Source organism: Lampris incognitus, chromosome 4, assembly GCF_029633865.1.
Source record: "Lampris incognitus isolate fLamInc1 chromosome 4, fLamInc1.hap2, whole genome shotgun sequence".
NCBI lineage: Eukaryota > Metazoa > Chordata > Actinopteri > Lampriformes > Lampridae > Lampris > Lampris incognitus.
This window is the reverse complement of record NC_079214.1, coordinates 34,302,121-34,317,146: the sequence shown is the minus strand read 5'-3', so window position 1 is coordinate 34,317,146 and position 15,026 is coordinate 34,302,121. Positions and strand designations below refer to the sequence as shown.

Below are 15,026 nucleotides of genomic sequence, written 5' to 3'. Positions count from 1 at the left end.
TATAAAGTTTGCCTTTAAGAAGTGTTTTGCATTACATAAATGTAAATAACCTTAGCATTCAGTGTACACTGTACATGATACAGCACGGACAACTACTGTAGCTTCCCAATTGACATGGCACATGTAGTCCTAGAGATTCAGCCATGGCAACGTAAGCGCAATAAAATATATATATTACAGAGGGGATGTATATGTAGGTTAGACCTATTAAAAATGCATTATGTCAGATTGACTATATTATTTATGTTGTAGTCCAAATTACTTAAGGGGTCTACCATGCACATATCACAAGGGTAAGTATTTTGGAAATAGCTGTTTTTTATAAAAAAAAAAATGTTAACCAGCTGTTATCAGAACACTGAAACACTTGCTTTCTCTTGTAAGCCAGGGATTTTTTTTGTACATATAAATTGCATTGCAACACATGAGCAATATCGGCCTCTTTTTGAATAAAACATGCCAGATCACACACATTATTTGTGTCATTTTTCAGCTACATGGGGGTTTTCTCTATCAGGGCTGTGTAAGAACTTTCTTCACAGTAATCCATCCTATCAAATTTGCCCACAAATTTGTTGGCAGACTTAAACACAAAACTTGAAAAATGAGAGTGTGTGTGGGCCTTGCCTTAGACTGGCAACCTGTCCATGGTGTCTCTTTGCTATTTGCATAATGCCTACTTGGCTAGGTTCCAGATCCCTGCAACCCTGAATTGGATTAAGCGGGTATAGATAATGGATGAATAGATGGGAGTTTCGTCAAGTTAGATCACCAAACAAAGATAATTTTATTGAAAACAAGATAGATTTATAGAAAAAAAAGGGGTATTTAAATGGAGAGACTATGTTTTCACTTTCAAAGCCTGAAGTCCAGGTCAGGGGGCCATTTAAGGTTGAATCTGATAAAAACTGTGTGTGTATGTGTGTTTGTTTGTGTTTACAGTCTATGGCTCAGAAGGAAGACATGGAGGAGAGGATTACCACGTTGGAAAAGCGCTATCTGGCAGCGCAGCGAGAGGCAACCTCCGTCCATGACCTCAATGACAAGCTGGAGAATGAAGTAGCCAACAAGGAGTCCCTCTTCAGACAGGTGGATTTCACACACACACACACACACACACACACACACACACACACACACACACACACACACACACACACACACACACACACACACAATGTTATTTGTAAAGTGCTTGGTGCTCTGTGGTATAGAGAGTATGGGATTCTGAGTGTGTCTCTTGGCCCTTTTTATCAGTAGGAATCACCCGCTGGCTCCTTGGCAGTTTTAGAACCCCCTCCTAATGAATTTTCGCTGAATTCACACACTGAGCCACACAGCAGGCACTGAATGGGAAGCCCCCAAGACATTGGCTTGTTTCTTTACATATGCTCACTGAGATGGAGATGTTTCTCTCCTCTTTTCTTTCTGGGTTTTCTTTTTTCTTGGTCCACCGTGAATGCTTGCTTCCTCTTTCCCTACCCTCCCCCGTCTCTCTCCTTTTTGTCTCCAAAAGACTATAGTTGCAATCTGTGACACTCACTTCCGCCCATGGAATTGAACGCTTAACTGCCCAGTAAGCGAGAGTAAGACAGATGAGCTCTAGGTCTGGAGATACGAGCTACATATCACATCAAAATATTTTCTAGCATTTCTATCATACAGGATTTGTATTACATTATTTTCGATTTTCATCATCTAAGGATATTTTCTAGCGTTTCTGTTATACAGGATTTTCATCATTTAAGGATAGGTTGCAAGTAAATTGGAAAAAACAGACTTGTGACATTTTAAGATTTTGATCATGACTATTTATTTGCTTCCTTTAATTTTTTTAATAAGTTGCACACTGTTAAACCAGTAGTTGTTGATTGAAATTGTCATGACCACTCCAGGTTCTGACCCCTCTAGCCCCGTTTCCTACATCTCATGTCTTGTACTGCTCCGACAACACCATCACAGTCCTGAGTCCTGTCCAGTTTTTCTGTTACCCATTTGCCCCAAAGCTGTTGTTGATTATTCAATCAAGTTTCTGTGTATTTAAGTTTGGCTGTTGAGTTTGTTTGTTGTCAGAGCGTATCATGTTACCACCATCATAGAAAGTTGAATCAGTTCATCTGGACACGTTTATTGTGAGAGAAACATTTCATCACTCATCTAAGTGACCGCTTCAGTCTCAACTGACTGCAGCTATCCCCACCCTTATAAACAATACAATGGCATAACGACTGAGTGACTTAGATGAGTGATGAAACGTTTCTCTTTCAATAAATGTTGTGTCCAGATGAACTGATTCAACTTTTTGTGATTTTCTTAGCTGGATTATTGCGCATGCACAAAGACATGTCACCACCATGTTACCATGTCGTTACCATGTCAGAGCGTACCATGTCATCGTCATGTATCCTTGTGTATTTCTGATATCCTTGTGTTTCCTGACATTAAACCTGTTGTTTCACCTGTTACCGCATCTGCATTTGGGTCCTCAACCCCTGTACCCCCCTGGTGACAGAAATTATGCAAGAGCTTTGAGCAGTAGCGAACTATGAATCTTAAACCTTGGTCCTCTCACCCCACTTTGCAGGGGAAAAAAAATAAACTACTACCCTAGTTTACTGTGTCCTCTCCTATAGTAATGCAAAAGTTACCTATGACAATTCCAGCTCTGAAACAAAAATTAAGATGCTAGTCCAGCCTTAGCAATACAATGAGCAAACAGCACGGAGAGAGTGAGTTATCGCCAAAACAAAAAACCGCTAATTTCTAAAGCAAAATCCAAATCCTCCTTAGAAACAATTGCATCATCACACAAGCTGTGTGTGCACTTCAGCGGAATGGACTGACAATGGGCCAAGGTGCAAAACACATAACAGCCACCCCCTCCTACCATACAAAACCAACAACAATGTGCACTCAGCCAAGCAATCATTAGCGACTCAAAGAAGGTTGAATCAGTTCATCTGGATACAACGTTTATTGACAGAAATGTTTCATCACTCATCTAAGTGACCTCTTTAGTCTAAACTAACTGCAGGTATCCCCACCCTTATAAACAATACAGTTGCATACTGACGGAAACCAACGACCAGTTTCATGTGCAAATATGGGCATGACCATTAACTACAGTTTCAGTGACCATGTTTACTATTCACAGAGGATTTGGGATTGTTTGCAATCACAGCATTGTAAAATGGCGATGGCATAAAATGGATTATTGAGCATGCATAAAGACAACCATTAGTGACAGACACTTCAGAACCATGGACAGTGAACAATGATCTGCTCAGGTGCAGGTCTTACTTTGCAGATTAACTCCAACTTTTCATTAAAAGTTAATCTTGAAAACGGCATAGATAATAAACCCTCAACGATGGCCTCTTCAATAACAGTTCTGTTACTCACAGCTTCCATCGTGAACCAACAGGCTAGCTAGCTCGTTTATCTGCGTTTTTTTCCCTCCCCCCCTTGCTTGTGATTCGTGTTCCCCGCAGTGGGCGGAACTTGTCATAAAGTTAGCGATAACAAAACCCACCATTTTAGAGTAGGAGCTTGGCGCTGCAAGTGTGGTAGAAAAGGGAAATGTCCGCCATAGTGAACAGCTATCCAATCAAACCTTTTTAAACGATTAACTTGCACAATGCTTAGTGGTATAAAGTATTTGTTAGGGTTGAAGCAGCTGTAAAGTTACAAAGTTTGGTGACTGTAGTGAATGTAAACAACTGTGGAGAAAATTGTGAATGGAAATATTGCATAGATGAAGGGTGCTTTAATAGTGTCTGATAGTACCCATAGCCTTCCTGTTATAATAAATTAAAATACATAGAATTGAGAATTGTATATAAGATAATGAGAAATGGAGTTGGGGTAGGAATAAATAAATGTATACTTCCTACTCCTTTTTGAACATATAATATTTAATTTGTGTTTATGAGAATTTGTTTTGAGTTTGTTGTATAGGTTTATTGTTGATTTATTATTTATTATTATTGTTTTGTTTTTATCTGTTTTTGTTCTTTTTTTTACATGTTCGAAATAAACAAATCAAAGTTGTGACATTGTAAACGGGGACAATATAAAATAATCATATCATTCACACTTAATGATTTTATATGATCTTTTTTATTGATTGCCTATCTTTCTGTCTTTTTTTTCTGTTTATCTCTGGCTGTTGCAGACTGAGGACAGGAACCGGCAGCTGCAGGAGAAGCTGGAGCTGGCTGAGCAGAAGCTGCAGCAGACCATTCGCAAGGCAGAGACTCTGCCTGAGGTGGAGGCTGAACTGGCTCAGAGGGTAGCAGCCCTCACAAAGGTACCGGCACCTGTCTGCATACGCGGGTATCTCATCATCAAACACAAACCTACCCAGTCCCCCTTAAACATTCTTCCTATTTGCCAACTCAGTTTAGTTTAGTAAATTCGTATCATAGCCATCAGTAAGGAGAAGCATTAACATGGGAACACATTGGATGGACTGGGAATTGATTTTCAGGGAAAATGGAATGGTTCCCAGGTGGCAGATGCTAGCAGGACACTTAGCAATATTTGATGGTGAAGTTAATCAGATTCCTAAGAAGTAGAGACTTTTGCTGGTCAATAAACTTAATAGAATACAGAAAACATGTTGGGTTTTTTCCCCCAAAAATCTTTTTGGAAAAACAGGGAAAATAATCCAAAATAGTTCTAGATTAACTAAAATATACAAGACCACTATTTATAAAACTCTTTACGCATAGACCCACGTTCTGTTGTAATAAGGTAATTTCCTTTACATTACACCAACCAGTGCTCTCGGAGGAAGCGCCCTGAGGAAGCCATTGTTTAGGTTACTCCAAATATCCACAGGAATCTATTTTTAGACATTTGGCTCTAGCCTTCATCCATTTATAGCTTGACTGTTAGTTTGGGAGAACACATACTGCTGGTCCAGTAGCACCATATTAGTAGAAAAACTGGCTGTTCCCTCACAGTAAATATCTAAAACAAAGATCACAGTTGTTTTTTCTCTTTTGGGTCTTTTGTTCCAGAGTTTAACAGCTATATGTCACCACAGTCATATCGTCAATAGACTGCAGCATGTTATCATTACAAACCCTACAGAGTCCCAGTCACTTCATCCACCAGCCTGTATCCCACTAATTGGAGCACTTATACCACCAGCCTGTCCTCCTGCTCAGTCTCTGCTAGACTTGTCCCAGTGGTAACATTTTACTCTGGCATTGCCACCTTTTTAGTACAGTTGATAATTGGTATTATTGCTATATGCCGCAAGAGAGAGGGGCATTGATCTTTTTAATGTATGTATTGCTAATCCTCCACCATGTTTAAAATTTAGAATTACCTCTGCTCCACCGATACTAATTGACCAGAGGTAACATAATTTGATACCAACAAGTAATGTTACATGGCTGGACAATGATACCAACTCTTTTACAATGTCTTGAACAATGATCAGCACAGTATGCACATCAGTGCAAACACTGATTCATTTAACCTAGTTGCCGACTGTGTATGCTTAAGCAGAAATAACCCCTTTTATTTTGTAATAACTATAATGACTTAATACAGAAGGTGATGTGTTAATGCTGTATGTCACCAGGAAAACTATCCAACATGACAACCGTCAGTTTCTGCCCACTAAATCCTTCAAGTTAACACCCCCATCCCAGCCCTTTCTTTAACTCCTCTTCCTTTATCTTTGTCTACCTGCTTTGTCTTTGCAGGTGTATATGGAATTGATAATGGTCACCGAAGCCTTGTCTGTTTGCTTTTCTGCTCTTAACACAGGAACAGTTCTTCCGCTGTTCTTCTATATTCTTCTCACTCTTCACCTCTCTTCATTATTTCTGCCTCCAAGGGTTAGGCAGTATAATGATAAATACCATGCGACAGTAGATATGTGTCTACCGGCAGAGATTTGACAATACTATTTCCACCTCAGTGGCCTTTCAGTTTAATTTGGGTGTTTCTCAATACCGAGTGCACCAAATATGAAGTCTTGTCTTGAGGAGTACATGCTTGACAAGCAGAGCTTGGAGTACAAACTGGACAGATTGCAGAAGCTCAATGTAGTTTTAGATCAGAGGGACTTTATTGTCTTGCACGATACCCCCAGCTAGCGGTGCCTCAAAATAGTATTACTTTACCAAATTTTGTTATCTCAGTCTTTCTCTACCTCTTCCTTGTCACCTGTTTTTCTGATTCTGATTCTATACCTATTGTTCTTTCTTTTTCTGCTCATCTCTCTTCCTTTTTTCTCTCACCCTCTTTTTCTCTTCCCCTCTTGTTCTTTCTACATCTTTCTCTTTCTGTCCCTCTCCACCTCTCTCATTTTTCATCTCCACTTCTTTGTTCCTCTATACTTCTCTCCTCCCCGCTACCTCTTGACCGCTCTACCCCGCCCCCTTCTCTATACCCTTATCTTTGAAAGTTTTAAAGCTTACTTTAAATGAATTCCCTGTTCTCTCCTCTGTCCCCATAATGTCTCCTCTCTCTGTCGTCCTGTCTTCTCTGGTCTATTTGTGTGGTCTTCACATTACCCCTATTACCTTGTCCTCAAACCTCTAGTCTGATCTATGTGGCTCTAAAGGCTCTAAGACACATAAGAAGGTAGACCAGTTTCACTCACAATGCTCCATTAAATCCACAATCCTTCTTCTTCTTGAATACTGGGGCATTTGAAAATGTTCTGTCATTTGATTACACCAGGCTTCTAGAGACCAATGGCAGTGTTTAGATTGCCATCCACACTTAATTCAGTGTTCGGGTTTCCTATAATGCTCTTTTTCTCGGGTGTTATCAAGCTGAGATCAAAGTAGCAATTCATTAAGAAGAATAGGTTAAAAAGCATGTGTTGGTAAAATTTGTTAAGCTGTATATATTAGTCGGCAGCTAAAATGCTCAAATCATAAGTATAGCTGTCAAGGTCTTACCTAAATTTGACATTAATCAAGAATTCCATTGTCTACTTGACAAGTGCTTCCTTGATTAAATGCAGTACCAGACAAAATTTTGAATTAATGTGGTGTCTCTTTAAGCCTGGAATCTGGCTCTGACCCAACTTTTCCCTGTTTGGCTATGTGTTTGTGTGCTTTGTGTATGTCTGCCACCCTGTGCTCCATGCTGGCACTTCTCCTCCTTTTTCCCTAACACAGAAAACCCTAAAGTTTGGTATCTAACACAAACAGGAAGTGCCAGCTGATTTGGTCAAAGGTTTGTGGAGAACTCCACCCTATTGAGCTAATGCAGAGCTGGAACAGGCTGGTCACAAAGGAAAGAGAGGCTGCTGAGGCTTTTAGCTCTAGAAATATATTTTAAGAATACCACAATAGTTTATATCTCTTAATTGGAAAATAAAAATTCTGAGGGTTCTTGTATTATGTCATTAGCCAGTCTCATTTTAATAAATATGCTTCCAGTCCTGAGGAGAATTTTGAATGAAATGCCATTTGGTTTTCTGGAATCCTGAGCACTTTCTGCACTGTGGGGAGGACCAGCTATCCCAGAGTTCTCTGCCTTGTAGTTTTTGTTTTTTTACTTTGCTGCTTTGCTATCCTCTCTTAGTCCTGCTGATGCATGATGTATGTTATATAGCCACTGTCCACAGGCTGCTGTCTGTAGATGTGTGCCTCTCAGGCTGCTGCTGTGAATGTAGGTGAACTGCACAAAGGAATCCTTTCCATCCTTTTGAAGGACTTCAGCTGCAATCCCTATAAACTCTGATGTTTAGTTGTGCCCTTGTTCAGTGAGGTCCTTCTCCAGGATCTTTGGCAGAGCACATTATGTGAGACATCTAATCCAGACGCTGTCATTTCAGCTCTGAAAGGCTGGTATATAGTAACAGAAAGGGCTAAATGGTTTGTTTTGTATCTTTCTTGTCCTCCCCCTCAGGCTGAAGAACGCCATGGCAATGTGGAGGAGAGGCTGAGGCAGATGGAGGCCCAGCTGGAGGAGAAGAACCAGGAACTGCTCAGGGTGAGAGGGCGATGGGAAGCAGTATCACACTGAGCCTGTTCTGTTCTTCTCTTACTCCTGTTGAGATGTAGTCCAAACACTTTCACCTTTTTGAAATTGGTTGTTGTTTGTGCAGGCACGGCAACGAGAAAAGATGAATGAGGAGCACAACAAGCGTCTGTCAGAGACAGTGGACAAGCTGCTGTCTGAGTCCAACGAGAGGCTCCAGCTCCACCTCAAAGAGAGGATGTCTGCTCTGGAGGACAAGGTGGGACACAGATAGACCAGACAGCCCAATCAGATTCTTAGTTTCTTAATCAGATTCCAAAGAATCTGTCTATAAAAACAGTCTGAATGTTTTAGGATGCCATGTTCCAACACAGGCCGAACAAGTCCAGTCAGGAAAGTCAAACTGACAGCTTACCTATTTGGCCTCCATTCACCTTACACCAATCACAAAGAACCACTTAACCCGAGAAACCTCCAGTGTGTGTTGCTCATTGAATTCTCTACTGCTGTTGTTATACATGCTCTGCTGCTGCTCACTCACCTTCACCCCACCTGCTACTTGTTTTAATCTTTTGTGCTGTAAAGGTGATTTAAATTCTCATTTGTGATAGATTAGCATACTGTAAGTACAGTCATTTAATAAAAGGAAATCCACTCATTGCCAAAGCTAAAAATCATTTTGCTATTCTAACACAATAAAATTTTAATTTTTCTTAATATATCATATTTTCTGACTGAATTAAGATTAAAGGAATAGTTGGGATGTTAAAGTATCCCTTTCTTATACTCACCACTCAGGTTGTGCATTGCTAAGTTTTATTTTTTAACTTACCCATCCTTTTTTCATACATGACACTCAGCTCCGGCTTGCCATTCATAGTTCAGTGCAATTTGTTCAGTGCAAAAGAGTACTCCATGGTTCAGCCAAAGCTAACATGATACTACAGCAGTCTGTCATAGCAAATTGGTGTGATCATTTTAAAATTGTATCATCGTTTTTGCTGTCAGTTACAATCTTTTGCTATTCTGCTGCTTCCTGCAACATGCCTACAAGTGATTGCCAACAAGAGTCACTTCACTGCGACATAGCAAAGCAAACAAAATAACCACTCAAATTCTCTATGATAGACAGCTGTAGGATCATCTTAGATTTTGCTCAACTGTGGAGAGGTTCTTTTGTACTGAGCGAGGATTGTGGATTTGTCTCTCGTTGATTGCATTGAACTGTAGATGGCAAGGCGGAGTTGGTTGTCCAGTATGAATAAATGAAAGGATAACTGTGAAAATTAAACCTCCCAATGTATTACATGAGCATTGAGTATAATAGGGATACACTTGAAAAAAAAATCCAAACTATTCCTTAAAGGTTAAAGGTTGCCTAGATTCCTCAACACAATATGGCATTGACATCACATGGAACAGTACAACCGAAACATCCCATCTGCTTTCCTTACATTCAAGTTTGGTCCCTCTAGAACTGTAAGCATGTGTCATTGTGTTTATTGAATCTCAAAGTGCCCCCCCCCCCACGTGTCCTCAGAATGCCTTGATAAGAGAACTGGAGCACACCAAGAAGCTTATTGAGGAGGCACACCATGAGAAGGTAAGACAGCACCAGCCCAGGTTGTCTCCCCAGGCAGCTGAGTTATGTTCTTCATCAGAGTCTCTTCTTTGGAGCATGTCTGTGAATGTTTTCGCCTCTTGGATGAGAGGCGAAACGTCTTCACGGATATATACCAAGTCCAGTTGCACTTGATTCAACTCCTTTGGATACTTCTTTGGAGCAGTGATAGTTAGTGTTTTTGGTATTTGTTTTTACATCCATCCATTGCATTTATCACAGGGGTGCACAATATATTGATCTGCTTATAGGCAAAACAATGAATGATCCAACTAAATAACTTATGGAAAGATCGCTCCATCTCAATCAATCTGAAAATGAAGATACTACAAACAGTCGTATGGCCAGTCATGATTTACGGAAGTGAGGGTGGACTTTGCATAAATTAGATGAAAAGAAAATGCTGCCAAAATGTGAACTTTACCACCGTTTGCTGAGAAAAGGTTGGATAGAAAAGCATACAAATGTAAGTGTGCTACAGCAACATGGAACAAGTATGATCCTTCTGTCGACCATTCAGAGACGAAAACTAAAATATTTCGGCCATGCTATGCGTCATAAGACCTGCAGTATTATAAAACATATGCTGCAAGTTAAAGTTGAAGGCAAAAGATGACGAGGCAGACCAGCAATCTCGTACATGCACAACATCTCAAACTGGACGAAAATGGGTAAAATGGAAGCCATCCGAGCATGTGAGGAGAGAGCAATGGCGGACTGTTGTTGAGCATGTTTTTCGGTGGCCAACATCATAGCTGAGTATGCCTACCAACCAACCAACCATAGGTATCAGCTGATAATTACTTAAAAATGTGTTATCAATAATCAGGACAGACATCAATATTGTGGTATGTCACACTGATATCATGATATACTAATTGTGTGCTAATGGTGATGACAGGCACTGATGGAAAGACAGGTTGAGGTACAGCAAGGTCTGCAGTGTGGGCTATTTTTGTTTCAGTGTGATAATTGCTGGCCTATTATGAACAGACAAAGTTGATATAGCTTTATGTACATTTCCAAAAACTTTTTGTGGTGATTGAGGGGAGCAGATTTGCCCCTTTTGATATTTACAAAAAAAATATTTTAACCCTGAAGCAAGTGTGAGGGTTAGCGTTTTACAGGGAAGCTTTCAAGGATTGACCTGTAGTAGGTCCTTGCAGGAGCTAAGATGTTTGAACATGTTTGGCCAAAACAAATCTTACATGTATTATCCATTTAAGTTGAAGCAATTTGTGCTCCTTCAATGAATGCGGACACTTGGGAACAGTGTAATGTTTAGTCATAAATCAGAACAGGTACTAATAAAGCAGTGTTTTTTTAGAAGGTTGCATCTGTACCAAAGATTACAGTTACAGTATAACAATAGGTAAACTCCACTGGTGCAAACCAGGACTCAGTGAAACAAAAATATTGGTTTCGCTAGAAGTATCTGCCAAAATGACCATGGAAACTTTCAGATATTGGCAAAAATTTCAATATTGTGTATCTCTAAAGCCCCTTTTCCACCAAAATTAGCAGGTATACCCGGGTTTTTTAAATGCAGGTGAACCCGCTAAAAATTGCTGATTGACACCTTTCCCACTGCCAGTAGCCGAGTACACTTTTCTGTTTGTTTTTTTTTTTTGTTTTGTTTCCTGGTGCGTCACATTCAACGTCATGAACGTGCGCCGGAAAAGGTTTTCAGTGTGATTGGGGAGTAAACAGTAGAAAGCAGCATGGAGGACAGGGAAAATGTTACAGTAGTTACTCCTTTTTTTATATCTATTACTTATTCTGCTGGTCGTTAATGGCAAGATGTTTTTTCTTCAGCGCCTTTAATTTGTTTATAACTTGCCTTGGGTTGCGAGCAATGCCTCTTTCACTCAGAATTTTCGATATATTGCTATATATCGCAGCATCTCTCACAGTGCCAGAAACCTGTCTCCTTTTTTCCTCTTCCCCTCGAATCAGGAGAAGCTCTCTCACCTCGATGTCTTGCCAGTGTTGCATCTTGCATGATATGAAGAACAAAATCGCCGTTGCATGTTACCTGTTTATTTACGTGACCACGTCCAGAAATTCAACGCACATCATAGCATCACGCCGGAAAAGGAGCGAAAATTAGTGGGTCTACTCGGGTGTCCTGTTCCCATCAATGCCGATCGGAGCCGGAGCCAATAAAAACCCGTGTCTATTGCGGAGTCATTTGACCTGGGACTGAATGCCGATTGTAACCTTTCCCGCTGGCCAAAAAAGCCGGATGTTAGCGGGTGTTAGCGGGTTTTTTGGCCAGTGGGAAAGGGGTATAATATCACAATTATATTTACTGGCAATTGCGCTAATTGTTGATATTTGACTTACTATGATAAGAATAGGATCAGTATTTATTTGTGTTTTTGGAGGAAATTTGACTCCATCCTATTACTTTTTAGTTATTTCTTTCCTGGGCAGTGGTGTGAATTTTTGGGGGAAATTCAGATGAATGACCAATGTATGATTAGAGAGGTTTTTTTGATCACCAGATAAAAAATTGTTTCCAATTGTCTACTTTAGGAGCAGCTCTTGATCCAGATTGAGACCATGAGGGCGGAGAATGAGCAGGGCAGGAGCAGGAGTAACTCCCTGCTACATGGGTAAACTAAGATAACCAGGCAATGTAGCCTCAGCCCTTCCCCCTTGTTTAGATAAGCCAGATTAAACTTCATTTTTGAGATTCCTCCGAAGTCTGTTTTGCATTCCATATCTCTGATTTACAAAAATCAACATCACGACAGTATACCAATGCTGGAGCATAGCAGTACATTCATAATGCAGTTCACTATTACATTAAACTTAATAGTTTCCTTATGACCCCCTTAATACATGTTGCACTGACCCATATATTGCAATAGCTGACCCTGTTGCACCTCCAAGAAATGCTACCTATTGCCCTTGTGACATTATTTCATATTTTTGTCTGTTTTTGTGCATGCATATATGGGTGCATGTCTGTGTATTTACCCATCCAGACGATCTCACCTCGGCAGTACCCCTGACTTCAGGTACCCAGTGTCAGCCTCCTCCATAATGGACAGTAACTCTGACCACTACAGCAGTGCTCTGGTGTTGAGGCGGCCCCAGAAGGGGCGGGTGGCAGCGCTCCGGGACGAGCCCTCCAAGGTGAGCTCCCTCCCTACCTGGGGTCTGTGTGGTTGTTGATAGAGTATACATGAACACTGAAAGTAGAGTATTTCTACAATGACTGGAGAAAAAAACAATGATTCTCATTTCAGAATCTCTATAATGTCCTGTGTGAAAAGTGCTATCAAGATGTTGTTGATTTATTTTAGAGGTAATACTTGGTATGGCTCCAAGCTACAGCTCAGAAATTCTAATGGGGGGAGGCGGTTATGTTATGATATGCCGAAGTTGTGATGGAGATTTTTCATTAGAGGTTCTGGGATAGCCTGCCTGGAAAAATTAGCCTCATCCTTTAGCTGCTTAAAATATTTTTTGCCGTTAACTTTTAACTTACTTTGGTTTTAAACATTTTGTTGTATTGTATTTACAAATTTAACTCTTAAAAATCCAGCTTTTGAAAAATAAAGGTCTTTTCCCATAAATTTTGAAAAAAAAAATAATAGAACATTTTTTTTTTTGGAAAATATTAATGGTAATCAGTTTTTTTGCTGTTTGCCATCTTATGCCTTGGAAACTCAAGGTTTAATTTATCAGTTTTTTTGCCTAGTATTTTTTTTTTCTTTCGAAAACATTTCAAATGCTGGCAGGTCATTTTCAGTCATTAGGGTCAGACTTCATCTTCGTTTTCTTCATTTATTCTTTGTTGGGGTTTTTTTTGTTCAAGGGTAGCCACCTATGAGTATTGCCCCACCCCCCTTCCCACACATACACGCACTCACCGTCATTTAATGCTTGGGCTTTATCTGATGATGTTCTTCCCTTGATCTCTTTCTATCTGCCTCCAATCTGGACAACAGCGACATGTAAGTCAGTGTGGTAGGGATGTCCGTGACAGTTAACTTGTAGTTGTCTTGCAGTGTTTTGATTACTAACTAAAATAACTTTTCTCCCTTGATTTTGTTCCCTGTCTCTGACATGCTTGCCCCTCTGCACTCTCTTTATCTCTCTTGGCCTCTTTGTCTTCCTCTCTTTTTTCCTTTGCTTGCCCTTTTTCCCCATCTCTCCTTCTTTCTCAAATATTTTCTACCTGTCCTGTCCTGTTCTTGCTCTTTCTCTTAATTCTGTGCTACAACTTTTCCATTCTCTTTCTCCCTCTCTCTATTCTTTCACTTCCCGTGCCACCCTTGTGTGGGTCGGTCCAGGTGCAGACTCTTAATGAGCAGGAGTGGGAGCGCGTGCAGCAGGCCAACGTGCTGGCCAACGTAGCCCAGGCTTTTGAGAGCGACATGGAAGCCTCGGACCTGGAAGAGGACCGGGAGACTATCTTTAGCTCGGTGGACCTGCTGTCCCCTGGTGGCCAGGCCGATGCACAGACCCTGGCCTTAATGCTGCAAGAGCAGCTAGATGCCATCAACAATGAAATCAGGTATAAGCAGCCAGATTAGTAAGTATGACCTGTAGAGATCAAAGGTCAAAGTTACTACTGCTTTTATTATTATTATTATTATTATTATTATTATTATTATTATTATTATTATTCCTTCAGACACTTGTATTTGGGTAACAGTGCACATTGCTGTTTTAAGGGGATCAAACACAAGGGTAGGGAAGATGCAAAGATGTTAAAATACACTATATGGACAAAAGTATTGAGACACACCTCTTAATCATTGAATTCAGGTGTTTCATTCAGACCCATTGCCACAGGTGTATAAAATCAAGCAGTTAGCCATGCAGTCTGAATTTAATAATAATAGTAATAATAATAAATTAAACATATGTAGCGCTTTTCTAACACTCAAAGTCGCTTTACAATAAACGGGGTGAAAGAAGACAACAGATAAACATAACACAGCCATTCAGGGGTAGATGGGAAGCGGGGAGGGAGAAGTGGCAGCCACACATGATGCCAGCAGTATTCTCTCACTTAAACAGATACAAAAGGGCAAGAAAAACAAAAAACAACAGCACTGTAGACATTGATTTTATGTAGGAGTTTACTCCCATAGCCTATTCCTCTCCCGAGGTATCCACTAGGCAGTGGCACTATTTAACCCATAGCTGGGGGCTGGTTCATGGGCATCAGGGAATATCCACACACCGGTGGGCCTGCCTACCGCACGTCTAAGGGACAGACCTCCTCCGAGTCCCTTGTTGTTCAGCCAGGGTCCAAGGTGTACCCAGTTACCATGTGTCACCACGAGGAGGCACTACATAGGGCTTGCTGTTGGAGAGGCTATGTACTGGCAGGGAGAGACTTATGTGTTTGGCTCTCCTGTTCGCATTTCTGCTAGCCAGCGGTGAAGGTTGAGAGTAAGACGTGACAGGCACAGAACACTAC

The 15,026-nt window shown here is 40.6% G+C and overlaps 1 protein-coding gene across 3 annotated transcripts in view; it reads left to right on the top strand.

Annotated features, from left to right (window-relative positions):
• ppfia1 (PTPRF interacting protein alpha 1) overlaps window positions 1-15,026 on the top strand; it is a 100,427-nt gene that overhangs the window by 55,545 nt on the left and 29,856 nt on the right. For all 3 annotated transcript variants that reach the window (XM_056279457.1, XM_056279456.1, XM_056279455.1), the window contains exons 9-16: window positions 943-1,089; window positions 4,175-4,309; window positions 7,888-7,971; window positions 8,087-8,218; window positions 9,500-9,562; window positions 12,119-12,198; window positions 12,574-12,724; window positions 13,888-14,111. In XM_056279457.1, coding sequence (XP_056135432.1) covers window positions 943-1,089; window positions 4,175-4,309; window positions 7,888-7,971; window positions 8,087-8,218; window positions 9,500-9,562; window positions 12,119-12,198; window positions 12,574-12,724; window positions 13,888-14,111 — 1,016 coding nt within the window. The remainder of the gene's footprint in view (window positions 1-942; window positions 1,090-4,174; window positions 4,310-7,887; window positions 7,972-8,086; window positions 8,219-9,499; window positions 9,563-12,118; window positions 12,199-12,573; window positions 12,725-13,887; window positions 14,112-15,026) is intronic.